The 20,677-nt window shown below is 51.4% G+C and overlaps 3 protein-coding genes across 3 annotated transcripts; all 3 read right to left on the bottom strand.

Moving 5' to 3' along the window:
* Window positions 1-1,089: 1,089 nt before the first annotated feature.
* T069G_03806 (uncharacterized protein) lies at window positions 1,090-3,102 on the bottom strand (the record flags this gene model as incomplete). The annotated part of the gene is made up of 3 exons (XM_056171016.1): window positions 1,090-2,560; window positions 2,614-2,852; window positions 2,932-3,102. The coding sequence occupies 3 exons, from the start codon at window positions 3,100-3,102 to the stop codon at window positions 1,090-1,092; spliced, it is 1,881 nt and encodes a 626-aa protein (XP_056031908.1).
* Window positions 3,103-14,287: 11,185 nt separating this feature from the next.
* Window positions 14,288-14,991, bottom strand: T069G_03807 (dynein light chain type 1 domain-containing protein; the record flags this gene model as incomplete). The annotated part of the gene is made up of 7 exons (XM_056171017.1): window positions 14,288-14,352; window positions 14,435-14,504; window positions 14,568-14,594; window positions 14,650-14,684; window positions 14,768-14,801; window positions 14,859-14,881; window positions 14,943-14,991. The coding sequence occupies 7 exons, from the start codon at window positions 14,989-14,991 to the stop codon at window positions 14,288-14,290; spliced, it is 303 nt and encodes a 100-aa protein (XP_056031909.1).
* A 731-nt stretch (window positions 14,992-15,722) lies between these two features.
* On the bottom strand, window positions 15,723-19,296 carry T069G_03808 (protein kinase domain-containing protein; the record flags this gene model as incomplete). The annotated part of the gene is made up of 5 exons (XM_056171018.1): window positions 15,723-16,153; window positions 16,231-16,393; window positions 17,048-17,904; window positions 18,004-18,872; window positions 19,172-19,296. 5 exons carry the CDS (start codon window positions 19,294-19,296, stop codon window positions 15,723-15,725), a joined length of 2,445 nt encoding a protein of 814 aa, XP_056031910.1.
* Between the last annotated feature and the right edge of the window lie 1,381 nt (window positions 19,297-20,677).

Consider the following 20,677-nt stretch of genomic DNA (forward strand, 5'->3'; position numbering starts at 1 on the left):
ATATCTACCTAGCAGTAGATAGTAGGTAGAGATATATTTAGTAGATGCAAGGATCTAAATCTACGGCCCCTTACCGCCCGAAAAGAAAGTAGGAAAGATATTGGTAGAAACAAGCAAAAATAAATAAAATAAGCAAACATCCAGGGTAGGTTGCTCCCATACAACCGCTATCCTCAAACCCGTTACCCCGACACCCGCCGCAGCTTATCCAAGAAATGAAAAGGGACTTGCATGCAAATCACACGGAATCTCCCGTAAACATCAATCAAACAAACCCCAGGCGTGAAACAAAAAAAAAAAAAAAAAAAAGCAATGGGCGAATGGAAAGAGTAAAATACAGTACGAGTAGTCTTGTTTCAACTTCAGCTGCAAGCGTTAGTTCGCTCCTTGACATTTTCGGCCCTCGGCTGCCCCGTAAAACCGGTAACACTACAGTAGCATCTGCTAGAATCTTAGCATCTGTCTGGGCATTAGTGATCAACAAAGATCTTCATGCTGACACTGATCGTCTTCGCGCATGGCTTAGATCCCTCGCGCAGACCGCGGCAGCATCAATGACATCAACAATCGTCGTCACAGCACAGCCAGGCAACTTCACACAACCAACACGATGACTTCATTCTTTGTTCAAAGACTTTTTGTATCTTTTTTGTATCTACCAGTTGCTACATGCCTAAACTACTAGGCCTAGTCAGCACTAATTTTCGCCCCGTGTAGCAGGGCCCTGTGTTTGAAATATCAACTAAGCAATTCAGACAGATGTTCCTCTGCTGGTCTCTTTGCTCGAGACTCTAAATTCGAATGGTATCAGCCATATCCTGCGCCAGAGCGTGCCTATCCTAAAGGCCTTCGCTGCGAGATGCAAAATCCGTTGCCCAAATTCCTTGGGGTAAATGCAGAAAGCTCATTGTTTGCCGGAACGCCAAATGTAAAAAACAAGGAAACGAAGAAAAAAACAAAATTATCCAGTCCCTTTTTGGTCCTATTATCGAATCGTCATTTCAACTTGTAAATCGTAAACCTCCCCATATTGTGTTGATGTTTTGTGCTCTGTAATTTTCTTGGTTGTGGTGCTGTCATTGCCTAATCTCATGCAGGCGAGCACTCTCGGTAAATCTCCTTCTTCATGCTCTCAAGCCGACCTCTCATATCCAGCAGGTCGGCCAGCTTTTCGTGGGGAGGGTTGTCCAACGCTGAGATCTCGTGGTGCAATGCTTCGTATTGCTGGTAGTAGGCCTTGAATTTGTTGGCCTTGCGTAGGATCTCAATCGAGACGCTCTCCGCCGCTCGTCGCTTCGCCGCCGAAGGCTTGGACTCCATATCCGTCTTTCGCTTCAGCTTGGGTGGGGGTGGTGCGTTGTCCTCGAGGTCGGAGGCATTGGTAGGTGGTGAGGAAGCCAGAGGGGATGACTTGGTGGGCGAGGTATTCTTGCTCTTGAAGGATGATGATGCAACTGTGCCACGAGAGTTGACGCTGGCATCGGATGGGCGGTGCTTCAGTCGGGGTGCGGGCAGGGGCTGTCTCTGCTTGATGCGCTTCGACAGCGGCGTTCCAGAGCTAGAACTAGAGTCATCATCCTCACGAGGCCGCTTGACAGGTGCTGGGCGAGTCGGGGCCTTGATAGGTGGACGACCGGCGACAATGACTGTGTCCTTGACCTTGGGGGCCGCAGGCTTTGGCTTCGCCTTGACAGGAGGCGGAGCTGGAGCCTCGTCGCCTGAGGTATCGGAGTTGACAATGATTTCCTGTGATAGTATACGCTTGTCGTTGCCTTTGGAGCCAGCCTTGCTCTTGGTGGGAGAAGCCTTTGGGGCGGCGGGCTTCGCCTTGGGCTTGGAAACGCCCGCCTTGGAGGGTTGGAGCAGCCGTTTGACTTGTGACTCCTGGCTGCTGGCCTTCTTCGCCTTGGCAGGGAGAGGGTTGGATGATGACCGTACCATCTTCTCGCTATCCAAACCATCGCCAGAGGTGAAACCGTCGTCGGCTTTCTGCACCTTGATCTTGGGTGCCGGGGGAGGGGGCCCCTTTGCCAGGTTTGCCTGCAGCCGGCTCAAGCATTTTCCCTTGCCGCGCTCCTCCTTCGGAAGCAGCTTCTGCCACACGGCCTCGTAAGCCGATAGCCTCTGCTTGTCGAATTGGCGGATTGCGTTGTCAATAACAACTTGCCGCTCGTCCTGAGAGGCGTAATCGTAGCTCCAAGGGTCGAGCTCCTTCCAATACGTCTTGCGCATGGTCCATGTATCTGAGTCGGCGTTGTGTTCGGCAACCTTTTCGAGGGTCAATCGGAATTCGTGCTCCTTGCCGTCCCATTTCTTCTTCAAGTATTCCGTCGATCGGTCCTTGACGGCCAATTCGTGAACCAGAGTCACTCTCTGCTCCTTAGCACGTTCCATAGCTTGCTGGGATGCGGTGAGTGTCGGGTTCAGCGAAGGCGAGGTGATGCCATTGAGGCTGGGTGAGGTTGGCAAAGAGCCAGTCTTTGAGCCATAGTTGGAAATGGGCTTGGCCCTGGACTTTGCCGAGGCCTTGGACTCTGGCAAGTTTCCGACGACACGAGCCCTGATAAACGGTGTTAATACACAACACCACAGCGACATGCAAATAGCACAAACCTCTCTCGCGCTGCGTCATGTGCCGCCAAGCCATTTTGCAGAGCTTCAATATCAGAGTCCAGTCCAGGGGTTGACGACTTTCGGCGGTATGGCCTGTCAGGCTTCGCGAAGACGTTGGTTGTGTTGGGTATTCTCTCCGCCCGGCGTGTAGACTCGAAGGGGCGGGTGAGGTAGAGGTCGTAATCGGCGGAATCGTTGGGAGCGGCGATGCGGTGCGATTTGGAGCCGTATTGGATTGTCTAAAGATCAGGCCCGGAGCAGTCAGCACACGAGGTTTCCCATACCCCCTATGGGCACACTTGAAGGAGGCAGACTTACGGGAGTTTGGCCCAGCGAGAGGCGCAGGTCCTCGCCATTGCGAGAAGACTGGATTATTGAGTCGATCGTCGATCTGTCGAGCTGAACGTGGAAAGCCTGTGGCGGTAGGCCTGACTCGGAGCCAGAACCCGCCAGGAGCAGGCCGCTATCCGGGACTTTGAGAGAGTTCATGTTGGCGACTGAGGATGTGGATGCGAGGTTGGTGTGATGCAGCTTCCCAGTGGCAGACAGACGAGCCAGAGAATTGCGGGAATTCGCAGGCAACAGCCGGATACGGGAGGGCTTTGTTGTGGTCAAGACAAGAGGAAGAAGGCAGTCTTGAGGGTATAAAGATGCCGAAGTTGAGTTTTGGAGACGGGTGGAAGAAAAGACGCTTGTTTACTCAGACTCAACTGAAGAAAACAAACTCTATAAGCGGCAGGGAGGACGCCACATGATCGATTGAGAATTCGGCGGCGGCCAGAAAGTGAAGACGACCTGTTGAGCAAGTGAAGGCAAAGTGAAGTGAGAAAGGCTCAAGGACAAAGGGCGAGTCACATCCAGGCAGCGCGGTGGGCCTGCAATACGGGAAATGGGTAGATCCGGAACTGCGTGCAGCGTTCGAAAGGCCGGCCTGAACACCGCAGCAGGAGGCTTTGGTGGCACGCAATCGCAGAGGCAGAGGCACAGGCCGAGCAACGGGGAAGATGAGGTTGCGTGGGAGAGGGAAAAGAGTGCAATGATGCAGCTCCCGCGGTGGAGAGGCGTTGTGGAATAGCAACTGGAGAGGTCTACGGCAGGAGAAGAGGCAGAGGCAAGTTCCAGTTCCAGTTGGGGGAGCGGAGACAATGGCGGCGAGCGGGAGAGTGGGAACAAGGCCCAGGGCGTGGCTGCTACCGCTGGACAGTACCACCAAGCACCAAGCAGCGCATGCAGAGGGGGTGGACGCATCAGCTTGTACCCAGCCCGTACTGGCCGGACCTGCGAGTACCTGTGAGTGTACCTGTATGCGTACCTGTGCGTGTACCTGTACGTGTGCGAGTACCTGTACTGCAGTACTTGCGTACATACATCCATACATGCGCGCTACTGCCTGTCCCTCGACGCTACAGACTCACGGCGGCGCACGCCTGGGCAGGGCAGCGACAGGGCATCGACAGGGCCCCGGACGGGTGGAGGCCAGCAGAGGAGGTACCCGGAGCTAGAGGCTCAGGTAGCGAGGTACGAGTACTTTGCTCAGCGCGCAGCCAACGTTCCAGCACGAGGCCCAAGGCTGGCAGAGGCTTTCCAGCGCTGTTCGGGCGATGCCCAGCAGTCCCCAGAACCGCCCAGCAACGCTCAACCACTATTGGGCTGACCAACGAATTCCCAGCGTCCACTTCTAGCCGTGCTGGGGTTAACTGATTTCAACGGCTACTTCTGGACATTGCTGGGTCGACATTACGGGACCTCATCCGGTACCTAGGACGACAAAAAGGCGGGCCAGGGCACCGCGGTACTCCGCCAGGCCAAGGAGCTCCCAGCCTAACGCCACCGGGCTTAGCCTTGCGGTACAAGGGCCAAGTACCTGTGAGGTCGGGTAACCTTCATTCCACCCGGCTCGGAGCCTTCTCCTGCTGGGCCAAAATAAGGCGCTGAGCGCAGTCTCTGTCTGCTGTGACACACACGCCGGACCAGCCAGTTGCTTGCACATATCTGGAGGGTGCTGTGCTGTACTCGTACTGCACATGTACACGTACCCGAGGCAGGCAAGGCATCAAAAGATGGTTGATCTGTGCAATTGGTGGTCCAGTTCGGTTTTAGTGTGGTTGAGTTTGACTTCACTTCAGATTGACCTCAGTTTGTCTTCTTTGATTCAGGTCAGTTGAGTTCAGTTCAGCGCAGACCAGAGCAGCGCTGATTCACCCACTGCCCCCAGGTCTCGAGACCTTCCATTGCGTTGATCTTTCTTCCCCCCTGCGTCTGGCCTCTTCAATCGCCTCCATGTCTGGTACTTTATGTTTCCTCACCCAAGGCATTGACCCATCTCATCTACGGAGCAGATGCAGTTGCCCCATATCAGATTTTGTCTGGACTTTTTTTCTGGTCTTTTTTCTTCACCTCCTTTGCCCAGGCCCCCCCTTTTCTGCTCATCAATCAACAGCCCACCACCAACGAAGCAATGGATACAGTCAAGATGCATGCGTGATTGTATGTCTATGTGCGGGACTGCTGTTCCTTCATCAGGCACAGCGGCGCACAGGCCCTAACTCTAGAATGTGCTGTGGCTGCCCTTGTGCCCCTCGAAGGGAACATCTCTAGCAGAACGGATATAGAACCGAACGTGGCCCTGTCCCTCTGGATTCTGGTGCTACTGCCACTACTCTGCACGAGTACACTGAACTTTTGGGCCAGCATTTGCCAGCAAAGGGCCAATTCTCAGGCCACGCCCCCTCCCATTTCCTCTGGCAGCGGGCGGTCATGGCAAAAGGCCAAGCGAGTGCTGTCGATGTACGTGCATGCAGCCACAGTCGTACAAACGCTAGCGAGCTCCTGATCCTGGCAAGTCGAGCAGAGGTTGGCGAAGCAAAAGAGAAGAAAAGAAAAGAGTCAAGCCTCGCAGCGGTCGTGCAGATACCTACAGAGTACATGTGCCCTACGAAGCCTTGCGAGTCATCCGCGGGCATGATTCTGTACATGAAGCAGGTTGCTATCCGCATGACGAAGTGAGCGGTATGTATCTCCCCGGTACCACCCGGCCTAAGCTGTATGGGGATCACCGGAGCAGGGGAGCTAACCCAGCAAGACGGTAAAAGATTCAACGACAGCCATGACAGCATGGGAGCTTAGCACCGATGCCCGTACACACACAAGTACTGCTTCACCCAGTAGATATAAAACGATCGAATTCTTGGTTGATCCCGTGCTGATTGCATCTTGTCAATCCCTCCTCTCTGCTTCCATTAGGGACCCTTTGTACTCTACGGCAGCAAATAGCGCCGCCGTCGTTCTCAGCGGACTGCAGTGTCATGTGGAACCAGGTGTCTGCCACGCCGCCTTATTCGTCTGCGAGCGTCGCTTGGAATTTCCCTGACAGTCGCGCCTCCGTATTGGACAATCTGTGTAGCAGGACAATGTCCAATCAGCATCACACAGACGCCTTTTGGGCGAGCAGAGAGGGTGTGAGGTTGCGCTCTGCTGACAGCAGCCCTACGGCCGGTGATTGTTTCAGCAGCATCTAAAATACTGGGCAATTCCTTCGAGAAAGAAAAAAAAGCTGGGGGCTGCGCGCGATACGACTGCACGTCCTTTAGCAGACCCAGCATAATCTCGACAAGAACACCCCAAGTTTATTTGTCAGACGGCCCAGAAAGAAAGCCAGAGAGGTACATGATGCAGCAGCGAGGTACTCCGTACAGCATCCAGCGCCCGTAGCTTGGAAGGATGATCGTCAATGCACGTGTTTGCAGGGTAAGTTGGTCCGGCATGTAGCTGGAAATGAGGCTATTACAAGCCGCATCTTGACGTGTGTCGAAAGTACGGTACCCGGGTACGTACCGTTTCAACCCCCAAACCTGGAATTTCACTGAGAGGGAGCATCTCGCTGCCCATTGCCATCTTGTGCCCATTTGCATCTTAGGGCATCAACCTGATGTTTCCTCTCTCATGCATACGAGAATACCTGCAGACCAATGGTGGCGCCGCTTTGGGCTCGGTGAGTTCAAGTTGCGCTTCTCATCTCACGGGGGTCGGCGAGAAACTTGGTGGCACACGACACGAGCGCTGACATCACGCAGCGCACAGCTCTTGCGGGCACTCGACGTACCTGTACGTGTAGCTGTACGTGTAGCTGTACGTGTACATGTACATTAGTAAGGATCCAATGGTACATGCAGAGCGCGTCACAGCCTCTCCGCCTCTCGCCTTGCCCGACAGGACAGGACAGGCAGCGTTGACGTTTTCTTTCTTTCTTTGTGAGCTGGCCTTGCAAGGCAAAATGCCCGCTGACGTCGCCGACGGGCATGTCTTGTATCGCCATTGCATGCACATGGACGTTGCACCGGCATGCGAACGTGAAGGTTGACCACGCCAAGTTCGTGGCTGGTGGCCGCCTTTTTTTGGGGGATCCGGACATCGCTCGGTCACCGGCCGGCGCAAGGAGTGTGCAAGGACGCATTGGATGCTTTTTCTGCGGGAGGCATCAGCCCATCCAGATGCGAACTGGTTCCGAGCTTTGAGCTGCCTCTTCCTGCTCGCCTTACTAACTCAAGTTGATGTTTGTATATACCTCTGGCCATGCATGTCTACTACTTCGCACCTCGGTACCGTGCCAATGTTACATGAAGGTCAAGCAGAAGAAGCAGCAGAATAAGAAAAATATGGGCGTCGATATTAGTGGAGGGGGTGTGTGCGACATTCCCGCGATAGACTTGCATGGCCACCAGTCAGCTGTCGTTAGTAACGGCCTTTTCCCACGTTCATCACTCGTACCCCATGTCAAAGTCGCAAGTCGACACGGCTTCGGTGCCCGCGCCGGAAAGCAATCTCGCCGTCAGCTGGTAGAAGTGATGATGTATACGAGTACATTCCGCTGCCCGAGCTAGCAGTACAGTAGCACCAAGCAGAGGCAGCCAGAAACAGCTTGAAGCCAGCTTCAACGGCTGCTCGACTTGCTGTTGCTGGTTGGCTCCTGAATCCTTCGGAGCTGCTGCTGACGGGTTCCTAGCGACCGTGCTGGAGGCCCATCTTCAATCTCAGGGTAGCCTCTGAAACATTCCGTGCTCAAGTCAGCGGTGGCTAGCCCTGCGCTCTCTTCTGCAGAGCTGCTTGTATTGCAGATAGACGGAGGGCATCCCTCCCTGGTATCCCTAGCTGGCAGCAATCTGCGAGCAGCCAAGCAAGGCCTGGAGCTTTGGTACCGCACGCCGGCGCCAGTATTAGCCTGCTCCACCGGGGCTATTTATTTCAATATTGACATTTGATCACCGCAAGCCACCCGCGGACGACCAGACAGTCGGTTTGTTGGACGAGGGCCAAATGAGATTCTTTTCCATTTCGAGCCCGAGCAGAGCTCATTCGTTAGCATCGTGCTACTACACCCTGCATGCGCATACGCGATGAATGGGCACCCGGTCTGTCTGCACTCGTACAGTATGTACCTCTGCTCAAACAAGCGAGAAACAGACGCCTCTGTCGTCTCACTCGCTGCACCAGCGTCTTGGCCTGGGTAAAGCGGCTGGGTAATGCAATCCGGCGCAACGGCCTTTGCCATGTCTGGAACGCAATGCTACGCAAGTAGCAGTAATGCCTGCGTTTGGTGCAGGTCGTCGCTCGCCACCGCTGGCTGGCTGACGGCCGGCAGTGCCGCAGACACGTATAATGATCCCACTCCAGTACGTACAGGCACACCCCCAAGCCTGAACGAGAGACTTGGATCTGGGAGCGAGCAAATTGATCTGATGCTGGCTAGCACGTACTACTCGACTTGACTTGCTACCATGTCGATACGCCTCGCCTCGCCTTGCACGAACCATCTCATCGCAGGTCTGGTCCGACATGGTGTGCTAACCTACCATGGCAACCGCGGCCATACATACAGCATGTTAGGCTTGTGACGATGCAAGGGAGATGGCTCTGCCACGGTTGGCCATGTATCAACGTTAGCACGTTCTGTGAGTGACGAGCATCTCCCTTGCCCGAGACACCTGGTTCGACACTGCCGTGAGGTACGCAGTCTGTTCCAGATTGATCTCCCGCGGCTACATAATCCCTAGCGAAGGCCCCCCCCACCACTTGGCGCTCTGCTCACGGCCAATCCAATAAGGCAGCTCTCACGCTGAGGCATCTTGCACACACAAAAACCGGATGAATCATCTGACCAGTGCCACCGGAATGGGGGAGATGCAACAGTCGTGCGGCCAGAGGATAAAGGCCCCCAAAGCAGTCTCTTTTTGTTGTTTGGAGGCTGGCTGGCCTGAGACGATCTGGCAGACCAACAACGAGACAAGGGCTTTGCCGGCGGTTAGACCCCAGTGATGAGATTCGCAAACAGGCGCGCGCCCGCTGGGAGACGGCCCCCAGCTTGATTGATACCTGGTAGGTAGTACATGGGAAGTTGGAGTATGGACAAAGTACCGTACCGGTACTCGGGGCTTGTAAGACGGCTCTCTGGAGGGGAATACGAGCTGGCAAAACATTAAAAGGCAAGGCTCAGGGCGGGCTGTAAGCCGCAGCGCATTGGCTCTTTTTAAGTTGTCGGGGAGATAGATGGCGACAGCCGTTCTGGGGACCATGACAGCAAAAAAGGAAGAGAAAATAGTCTAAAAGTATATGTCTCTTCCGCCAAGCACACAAGTCGAACGCCGTCACCCCAAAGAATCTGGGTGTTGCTGCAACGGGATCATCCCAAAGGCTGGATTCGCCAATCACCGCCAGCTTCCATGTGCGTGCGAGAATAGCAGGCCGCATGAGCGATGAATTGCTGGCACGTGCCGCTGTTTGTCCCGTCGCGGGGCCCAATCGCCAGCTTCCACATTTGGCGTTGCTTGCCGCTGACAGCGCATTTGGGAGGCCCTGCGGTTTGCCCGCATTTTGGGGGGCGTGTTTGTTGTGTGCGAAGTATATAAAAGTGATTTGACAGACGGATCTCGAAGTGTGTGTGTTGAGGCCTGTAGAATCCCCTTCCCGGCCTTTTGGTAGTGAAGCAAGGCCGGGATGGGGCAAAAGAGATCAACCCAATCTTAGCAAAGAAACATCAAACACCAGTCACATCAGACAAGGCCAAAGCATTGACCTTACCCAAGCCTCAGGTACTCCGTTCAATACAGAACAGTACCTCTACTCTGACTTCCAGGCTGGATGGGCATGGCGGACAGGCCCGCTGCAAGTCATGCAAATCGGGCATGGCGTGGTGCGCCACACTCGCAAGCGTGCAGCAGCAAGGCAGGTACGACGACCCAGTACCTCTGCGCCCGATGGCCGGACTTTGTTTCGTACGAGTACGAGTACCTTCGGGGTACAAGGCGAAAGTCAGATTTGGTCGGGATACGAGACCCTTCAACCACAGTGTTTGGATGTACTTTTTGAATCTTTTTTATTCTTATTTCTGTCGTTACATGCATGGACGCATGTTTGTGTGTATGCTTGTAATGTGCCTTTTTTTTTTGCCTTTTGGCTGGGGGTGTCGCAGAAGCTGCTGTACAGAGGTACAGAGGTACTGAGATTCTTCCCACTGGCCGTCCCCGATCCATGGCTTTCTTCGCGGGACGCCTCGCTCAGGTCCCGGTGCAGCATCTCTGGTGGTCGGTGCATGGCGCGATGTTACTCTTCTCCTTTGTATCTGCGTGATGCCTGTGCCTGTACGGAGTACGAACACACGCATCACCCTCTCTCCCCCCCGTCATCGTGATTTATTCTTTTCTCTTTTTAGTACTCGTAGTACGATGAGCCGTCCCATCGACGGGGTAGATGAGCAGGACCGCTGACTTGCGTCTGGAAATCGCCTGACGAAGCTTTCCAGGTTTCTCTGTTTCCGATTTGAGACACCCGGATGTCGCACAAATGAAATTCCCTGGGGATCTTTTTTCTCTCCCTCACTTGCCTATATCACGCTGCGCCCGGCATTTGATCGACTATCTAGTATTGACAGGCCTTCTTTTCAAATGGATGGCCTCTCTTTTTCTTTTTGTCTTCTCATATGGCAACATCGCCGCGCCTCAATGACACACGCAACCACACAACTCTTTGGGCTCCCTCGCTCCTCTCCACGTATTTATACCGATTCCACTTCCTAATGCATGCCTAGTGCGGAAATGTATTGGAAATTTCTTTTTGCCAGCCGGGCCATGACGCCGTCGCCTGCAGCTACCGCTGCTTGCTTGCTGCTCTATGTAGGTCGTATGTACGGTCGACCGCAGGGCCCGGCCGTTTATCAGTTTTGCCGGAGTCTAGATGCATGAGATTTACCCGTCTATACCTACCTGTAGAAAATTTTTAAATGGCTCTCTTTTTTTGCTTTACTTTTTTTTTTCTTGTTTTCTTTTGCTCTTGGCTATTCTCTCTTCTTCTGTTTCGCGATATCCCGGGTTGTCGATTTATAAGATCGACTACAGTACCCAACAGCACGGTAAAGCTAGGAAACTAAAACAGCCGTAGCGTAAGAACGAAAAACATCACAACCAACAGACATGTGTAGGTACATACCCGACCCGGGAGTACTGTACTTGACTTGGGTCATCTGGCCGCCGCGCATTCTATTGGTTCCCCATGGTGATGGGTGATCAAGCGATCTCGGCATTATCCGCCCAGGTGTTTCTCTTTCGCTCCCTCCCCACGCATATTTCGCTCACGACAGCCTGCTCCGGTACTCATACACCGTCACGATGCAGTACCAAGGTAGCACTCGTACCAGCTACTCCGTGACTACCCTCTATCCAGTGACTTGTTCCGCGACTCGTTCCGTGGTCCCGTTCCCATCAGATGATCTGTAATCAAGGGCTAGTCTTGCCTTACCCATCCTCTTCCAACGGTTTCTTTTCTCCCGCCGGGGTAGCTCTTGTTTGGCTTGGTTTCGTTTTTGGGGAGAGGGTCCAGCGGCATTTTGTGGACCTTGATTGTGTCATTTGGCAACTGATGAGAAACCAAGAAACCGGAAGGGAAAAAAACTGCCTCTTTGCTGCCTATCCTATCAGGGTAGCGGGACTTCACGCAAGGCCCCCCGACATTTCCGCCGTTCGGACAATACAATACAGAGAGAAGCCATTATGGATCGTTGATTGATGAACAAGGGTCCTGTGGGTGCTGTTCGGTGAGTGAGTCGAGCGCTGTCATGGCAATGGAGCCATTTTTGGCCTTTGCTTGGACGACGGGCCCCGCAGTACAAGAGGCACCTGTATGAGCTGCATTCATTCTTGTCTTGTTTTTGCCCGAGTTACGACGGCCCCAAAGTACTCCGTGTGAATTTGAATGTTCTCCTGCATGATTTGCTTGACAGGCACTCCCGAGACGAGACGGTTTGCTGAATTGAACCGATTGAAGCCCTTCCTGCGTCTGTTTCTACATGTACATGTATCCTCGGGCCTTTCCACCCCTCCCTTTTCTCTCCGAAGAAGCAGTTCAATGGCCCGGCGGCCAGCGTGAACCAGCATGGCACCGTTTCCCTCTGCGTGCGACCAATATATAAACAGCTAGAGCGAAGCCACATGGATGTGCCTTTTTTGCTCTCTGAGGGGTCCAAGGCTGATTGCATGACCCGGGGTCAGATCATCCAGAACAGAGGGGGGGGGTGTGTAGAACGATCCACGGCTAGCCTAGGTCTTTAATCACCGTTCTGCCGCCACCTCCAAGTACTGTACTGTACTGGTATACATGCCAAGGTACAGACGAGCCGTCACAAAGGGAATGAATGCCAGGACGGATGAGACGACCGAGGATGAGATGAGATGAAAGAGTGTCGACTTTGCATCTGAGAGTGGGAACGGGGCTCCGTCCTCGCACATACGATATATCGGTGTGTCGTTTTTGCTTTCTCCCCGACTCTGCAATGCGACATCTAACCGGGCTGACTCGACCCATTGATAAAAGAGGACGGCCCCCATGCTCCCGGCACGACCCTTGGACACACGCGGAGAATAGCACAATGGACAAGAAGGACAAGAGAGAGGAGGGACAAAGCGCCGCTGTTGGCAGTTTCGCTATGCGTATGGAGTATGGCCCGACTGATTGCTGGATAGCGCTTTTGCCCCGATTCCGATCCCGCAATGCAACCGATATGCTCCTGAGCAGTTTTTGGGCTGTTTCCCTCGCCGACTTACAGCCACCATCTTTTTTCGTCTCTTGTTCCCTTGGGCTACGCAAGCCACAAGACTGCTGCTAAAGCCAAATAGTTTGAACCTGGACCGTCGTACTAACGTGGCGAGGGAAATGCGGGGTGTGGGCAACAAAGCAACAAAGCAAAAAAAGAAGCACAAATGACAAAAAAAAAAGAGCCCGTCGTCAAAATGGACCAATCTCGGCTAGTCTACCCTTTGAATTTAGACGGGGAAGCAAATTGGGCCTTCCGCAGCTTTGTTTTTTGTTTGATCATTGGATGAAGAGGGGAAATGCAGGTTTTTGCTTTTCTTGCAATGGACGCGCATGATAGGCCGCAAGCTCTTTCTTCTTCTTCTTTTATTTCGGCTGGCTGGCTGGCGCTGAAATATTGGGCCTGCCAGGCATGGAAAGAATGAAAAAAAGCTTGGGGGCTAGCTTCATCTAGCTTTGGCCGCCTGGATGCGCGCTGCCGTTGGGAAATTTGGGCTGTGGCCGAGCTTTGCTTTATCCCGTTAATTGCCAGTTTGCCAGTGACATTTCGGCGGGCGATGGAACTAACAAGTGCAAGCAAATAGCGCGTCACTTCTGATTCTAGGCGAAGCTGCTAAACTAAAAAGCGAACTTTGAGAAGAAAAAGGCTGGGGAGGAAACGACTCGGAGAGATTTCGCAGCAAGTTGCGCCTTTTTGCTCGGGGTTTCTCTTCTTTTGGGTTTTGTATGTCCATCTTCTTTTGGTACTATTACATGTACTCTACCGTATGCGGAAACCAATCCAGCTTTGCTGTCTCTGCAGTTTTGATAGGTTGGCGCTGCACTACTCAGGTAACACAGCATGAAACAGAAGAAGAAAGTGCCTCTTCAGCGAAACACGATTCGTCAATCCTCTTGGGGTACATGAAGAAAAAAAGCAAAGAAGCCCAACAGCAACGGAAGATGAAAAATCCTTCCAATGCAGCAACGGAGGGGCAAATGTGAGAGTGAGGGGGAGCTCTTGATACATCCAACTACTGTAGATTCTACATCCAGGGTACGAGGTGGCGGTTTCTTTTGTATAGCGCGGCACAGAAAAAAAAGGAGGGAGGGCTCGCAAGTGGCTGTCTGAGATGAAGATGCAAGTTTCATGCAAGTGCTTTTTGAGACATGCATCTGGAGAAGGGGGGGCCATGCTGAAGAATGTTTCGTCGGGTGGTCGCCTAATAAGCTTGTATCATTTTCCTTTTTGCCCCCTCTTTTTCCTTCCCTTTGCCGTTTTGTATGAAATGATAGATTGACTCGATTCAATGCCGATCCTGTGATGTGATAAAGTTAATCATGTAGGCCAGGGGAAAAGAAGAACAAGATTTGGAATCACATGATAAAGTATAATACTAGCTGGATGCTGCTTGGTAATGAGAATAAAACTTCATCTCTATTTTTGATAATACACACAATAATAATTCAAGTTCTGAAGAAGAAGCCGCAAAGTGCATATCAAACACTTCCCCTTATGATTATGACGCCGCTTCCACGCCCTAAACAAGAATAGCCATGGTCGCAACTCTCGCAAGTGTCATATTCTATCCTCGTGTATTCCTCGTTCTAGGAAAATTTACTGCGTCTTGAAGAGCAGGATGGCGCAGTGGCCGAGATAAAAGTATATGAAATGCTTAGTCTCTGTAGATGTCAAACAATGTTAGCCGGCACCCGGACCTTGAAACAGGGAGGTATGACAGCGCAGCAGCAGTCGTCCACGTACCATGAGTGACGAAGCTGCCAAAGTTTCGGCCGACAATGCAGTGCCAGGTTGGGCCCTTTCGCTCATCAAACTGTACCGCCATATATGGTTAGTAACCTATCGTCTCGTCTCGTATAAGGGCAGGTTGGCTGACTGTTCGCTTGATGTGCTGTGCAATGTCCTATCATGTGTTGTTAGTAGTTGTTATCGATCGCAGCATGGCACCTGGTACATACCTTCTCAATGGTGAACTTGGCCATGGCTTCCTGAGCTATAGTTCCATCATTAGTTTCCTCCTCTCTCATGCATAGGCTCTTTCCCTGCCAATGGTGGCGGTTGTCGAATCCAACGTACCAACTTCTATACACTCCTGCTGCATATCATCCGTCTTTCGAATTCGTTAGCTGGGTCGTCGGGGCTGGCCAGTTCTCTGGGTTGACCTCACCATGTCTGCGGATTTGATCTGGGCTGCAATGTCAACTGTTAGCCAAGCTCCTCCTCGTGCTGGTGATGTGGGATCGCGACTTACCCTCCAACTTCTCTCTGGTCGCAGAGGCTTCTACCGGCTTGTCCGCCATGTTTTCTGATAGACGAAAGGATATTTGATAGTTTGATGATGGGCTTGACGCGATTCCGCTGTATATAACGAGAAGAAAAGAGCATTAGCAACAAGGTCCCATGACAGCAATGCGGCGCCGAAGACGGTTTCGTTGCCCCTTCCCCCCTGTAATCGCCACTGGCAAACGGACGCTGCGGAAGCGGGAGCGCTTACCCTCAAGATTGTAGCTGTGTAGAGCTCGGCTCGTAAACGGTCGTCACGCTCGGGGAATTGCGTGTGGTATCGAAGATGGTCGTGTGCGCAAAGTTCAAATTGTTGCAGGTTCGCGTCTCCTTAAAGTCGAGCTTTGGAGTTGACAAGGACCGGAATCACAGGCTAAGCATCGGGGCGCACGAGCCATGCATGCCGTGTTCTGCCAAGAAGCTGTTAGGGAGGTACCAGCCGCGGGAGCTTGGGGAGGTACCTCTAGGGGCCCTTTTGGCGGGGCACAGCCGCCTCGACGACGGCACTTGTAGGTCACTGCTCTATCCAGGAACTTGCAGGGCTGAATCAGAAGACAACAACATGAGATGTTGAAGATGGATGTTGAAGAGTTGACTGACAGTGACTTAATGAGTTTATCACTGAAGAAAAAAGTACTGCCTGGATTAGTAATTTGAGCTTGTTGAGTTGTTTTTTATGCACACATGCACTGGTGGTTTTTGAACAATATAAAGGATGCTCCAACCTTGTCCAATCCCTTGCAAGGTTCTACTTCTTAAGATCCGAGATTAACGACCTCTTTTGAGCTGGACCATTTCTTCTTTCTTCCCCTTCCCCCATTGGCTCTGGGCTTTCTGTCCTGATTGCCTCTGCCAGTATCTGGGGAACCGCTTCGCGCATCCAAGGATGCTCAAGGCATTGCCTGACGGTAAACCGCTTCTCCATATCCACAACCAACATGCTGTCAATCAGATCCAGCGCCGGATCTCCAACCGGGTCCCAATACGGTGATGGATAGTCAAACCTGCCCGATTTAATCTGCTGAGTGAGTGTATACGGAAATTCCTTCGAGTATAACTCATCAGAAAAGGGTGGGAAGCCGCATAGACAAATGTACAAGACAACTCCGCTGGACCAAATGTCCACTGGAAACCCGTATTTCCGCTTTGAATCAGTCGCCAGTATCTCAGGGGCCACATCTAGGGTCATTTAGCCATCACTTTGCTTGAAAGGACCAAAGGAGAAGAGAAGGTGCAGGAGATGAGGAGAGTCTTACAGCTTGGTGTTCCGCAAAGCGTCGTCACCCACTCCCATTTCTCAGTACCAGGACCAATGATTTTGGCCAATCCAAAGTCTGATATCTTGATGACAAGGTTTTTCTCATCTGCCAATAGAATATTCTCGGGTTTGATGTCGCGGTGGATGCATCCTTGATCATGCTATCAACACTGTCAGTAAATCATTGGACGGAGAAACGATTCCGTTCGCCTGACGGTCATAAGCAAAGGGATCTGTAACCAGCAATCCGAGTTGGCTATCTAGAAGAAGAAGTAGCGGTAATATCAGATACTAGAACAAGGTAGCGATACTAGCAGGTACTAGAACAAGATAGCAATAGTAGCGATTGAGTCCCAGAAGCACGGCCACCTCTTCCTTATGTGGGACCTTTTGAGGATTGACTGTAGCCCACACCTCTCGACTTACATCCATGCAGGTGATTCTTATGACTACAAAATGCGTCACCGGGGTGCGGTGGCCGTCAGCGTTTGTCATGATTAGACCTTTGAACCCTACTAGTCCAAGGTCTCTCATGGGCATGGCCCTTTCCTGCACGAATTCCTGAGAAATGAAATTGGACTCTGAACCCTGATCTGCCAGCACAAGGTCCTTCGGGATAATGAAGGGACGCTGGGTCTTCCCTGCGTTGTCTCTCACGGTCACAGGCAGTCTGACTTGAGATATACTTAAATGTTCAAATAGGTCATAGGCGCTGAGTATTCCACTGCATCTCGCTTGCTACGGCTCTTGAATCAAAGGATAGCCAAGTCGGGTGCTGGATACATGTAGTCACTCTGTAAGAAAAAGAAACTCACCAAAAACTCCAGCGCTGAAAACAACTGCAGGAACACCTTTCGGGACTCATCTTCCGATAAGCGCGTATTCGCAACAATATAGTTGAACAACTCGCCGTGCGGCACAAGTTCCATGATCAAGTAAGTCCTCTCGAAGGAATGTTCCGCAAAGAGATCGACAAACCGCAAGATATTCGGGTGAGGGTCCTTTTGGAGAAATCGCAGCATCCTCGCCTCTCGGAACAACTCATTCGACCTCTGTTTCTCGGATGCTTTAGAAGCGAAGATGCGCACTTTGACTGCATATCTTACGCCCGTTACTCTGTTTGCGCAGAGGTACACTTCCGCGTAATGGCCTTTGCCGAGCTGTTGGAGTAAGTCGTATCGCTTGTGAAACCCAATGTTGTATCCAATTTCTTCGATATCATCCAGAAATTCTGTCCGAGAGTCAGCTCTCGTCTGCTCAACTATAGTTTCCTCTGCATTTGTATCAGAAGCAACTTGTTCTGCTTCCTGGATGTCAGACAGTCCCTCCATGAGCCTCGAACTCTGTCGCTCTAGCGGTTTGTCGGCGACAGCGTCATAGTTGGCAGTGAGTTTCCTGACCAACTGATGGAGACCCTTGCGAGAGGCTATTATGGAGGCGCGGCGCCCTGCAGGTCCCTTGGGTAGAATCGCTCCTTGATCGGAAAGGTAATTAGCAATGGCTTCTTGGCCACTGCGGGTTGCAATGCTCAATGCAGAGTCTCCCCAAACTGTTTCTGCTTTGAAATCGGCGCCCGCTTCGACCAAGGTCTTGACAACTTCGAGATTGCCACTGGAAACTGCAGACATGAGCGCCGTCAAGTCGCTCGCCGCCTTCATATTAACGTCTGCGCCTTTTTCGAGCAGGATCTTGGCTATGATTTCGTTCCCAACTCTGGCGGCTCTCTGCAGTGCAGTCTCATCCATGTGATCTTGAGCGTCTACCTCCGCACCCAGTTCAAGGAGCATCTGTACATTTTCTACATGTCCGAAACCGGCTGATCGAATAAGGGCAGTCTCGCCGTCGCTCCCTCTGGCATTAATCTTATGGCCTTGTGATACCAGGTATTGCAGAACCTCTGGGAGACAGAAGGCGCTTATCAGTACAAGCACAGGTACGTGTCTAGGAAACTCCTGGCTCCAATTTGTGTATTGGAACTTGGTAGTCTTCAGACTCCATGCTTGATTGACAGCTTCTACTGCAGCCGCTCCAGAAGAAAATTTCTCAATCCTTGGCCCAATGTCGGCACAGTCCAGCTCGGCAAGATCTGAACCCCAGTACTTGGCAGCGTAAACGAGGAAGGGAAATTGCTTTAAGCGGAGAGACATGGCCTCGTCGGTCGTACAGAATCCTCTGGAAAAGTTGGACAACGTCAGGTATGTCAGGCTAATGTTTGCGAGGCTCATTTTTGCTTCCAATAGTCGAGTATGGTGACAGTTCTCAAAGTACTGCTGGGCAGTGTAATGGACCAGACGAACCAGTTGCGATTCTTCATCCACAATAATGAGACCACTGCACACTCCCGTCAAAATGTCGCCATCTGGGATGTCATCTTCGTCAAGGGACTCCCCATCCGACAGCTCTCGTGTGGCATACAGGTGTTGCAAGTCTTGGACTGTGAGACTCCTCTTAGCGGAGACAACCCAGAACAGGATCAACTCAGCCAATTCAGCAGACTCTGAATCCTGACTGTAGATTCTTTCGAGGGCATCTGAATATGTGGCATTCAAGGTACTGGGTAGAGTTTTCAGCGCAATACGCACGTCTTTGCGACTAATCTTTCGAGACAAAGATTCCACATGTAGTTTTGCCAATAAGAACCTGTCGGAATATTCTTCAGTCAGCTCAAATATCTTCTTCTAATACATCAGGTGTAGCTTACATTCCCTGAGATTTTTTGGATAATTGCCCCGATAATGTCGTCTTTTAAACTAGCATCCTTGGCGACATGTTTTGAGAGTCTGACCTGGTCTTGTAAGCAAGCAGTTATAAAAGTCGTAATATCTGTTTGCTGTGCAGATATTTCTATTTTAGACGGCTGCGTAAATAACTCGCTAATTTTTGTTTGCTCGTCAACTCTTCATACTCACCATCGGCGCCAGTTTTAACACCCTATATACATGTAGATTTCGGGGCTTTTGCGCTTAGGGCGAAGGTATGAGAGATGTCCTTCTCCAGAGTGTTGAGAGCACTCGCAAGTCGTGATGGATAACGCCGAACAAAACATTCGTTGCAATACAAACATATTGTTCCAGCTTTAAAAGTCGGCACCCATCCCTATTAAGATCCACCGTTTGAGTACAAGGGTTGATCATGCAACCCCACGGCACATACATGTAGCTATTCCTCCTCATTGCTCATCCGCCATAGCACGTCTACTTACATAGTAGTATTTCTTCTCTTATTCTTTAAAATCGCCATCACACTCTGGATTCCACTCGCTTTCATTGATTACTTCAAATGCCTGGTGCTTCCTTTCCTTAATTTCTTTTGCCTTTGTCTTTTAGTTTGTAATCTCCCCGTCGTCCGTCTCACGGACAACTTCAACCTGGCCTCTACAACCGCAGACATGAGGGCAATGTATCCGCCTACTATCTTTACCTATATAGAGGTCGGCGACTTTGTCAACAGATATTATAGCTGGTGCTCCTGATGTCATGTGATACAAAACCTCTGTGACTTTTAAAGCAGACGTCAGTACCAGAGGAGATACACGTGTTGGAACTTGACTCTAATCTGTCTACTAGTACTTCATATTCTTCATAATCACGCTAGGTTGAACTCTATCGGGCTAAGATATTAATTCTGGAAGAGTTAGTGAAGCAGATACAGTTGTTCCTTCTGTCATGGTGCGACCATTTAAGGTGACTGCGATTCAGTGCTGTTACCTGGGAGTTTAACCTTATCCATCAAGCTGGGACCGAAATTCCCGAGATGCCGGAGATTGAAACAGCTCTACCTGGGGTTAGTTCCTTACTATATACATTTTCTGTTTTGGCCCATCGCGATTGACATCCAAGCACTTGAAGACATAGTGTGAACCAGGCGCCCCCTTACATTCCAACGTGCGCCATCCTATCGCTCAACACGTCATTTGCAAAGTACTGGAAAGAAGATGAGCGCGACATTTGGGTCCCCTCTTGAAAACGTTCAGGTTGTGATTGCGCGGGCACAGCAAAGCGACAACGGCCACAAACCCTTCAGCTTCTGTTAAAGCTACCCGCGAGCCCATTCCCGCTTACATGTAATTAGCCCAAAAATATTCTCCACAGTCTTCGTTGGAAGTTCACGCTGAAGAAGCGATATACTTCTCTCGACAGAGATTGCCTTGAAAAGCAAGATCTCTTTGAATAGTTTCATCAATGTGGTCACAGAAGTAATTAGCAAAGGCGTGACTTTCAGGACAAGGCTTTGGAGAATACATCTTTGGCTGTAATGTGTGGCTGAGAGATCCCGAAAGCCCATGGTTGTCGTCGTACGAAATTTCACTCAACAAGCGTCCTGAAGAAGAAAACAAATCACTTTGTCGTTATTGACGGCCTCACAATCTACGCAATCATGTGGCACAACACAATATCGCATCAGGAAGATAGTCGCAAATGGAGCACCATCATTAGTGGCAGTTT

This window comes from Trichoderma breve, chromosome 2 (assembly GCF_028502605.1).
Source record: "Trichoderma breve strain T069 chromosome 2, whole genome shotgun sequence".
NCBI classification, from domain to species: Eukaryota; Fungi; Ascomycota; class Sordariomycetes; order Hypocreales; family Hypocreaceae; genus Trichoderma; species Trichoderma breve.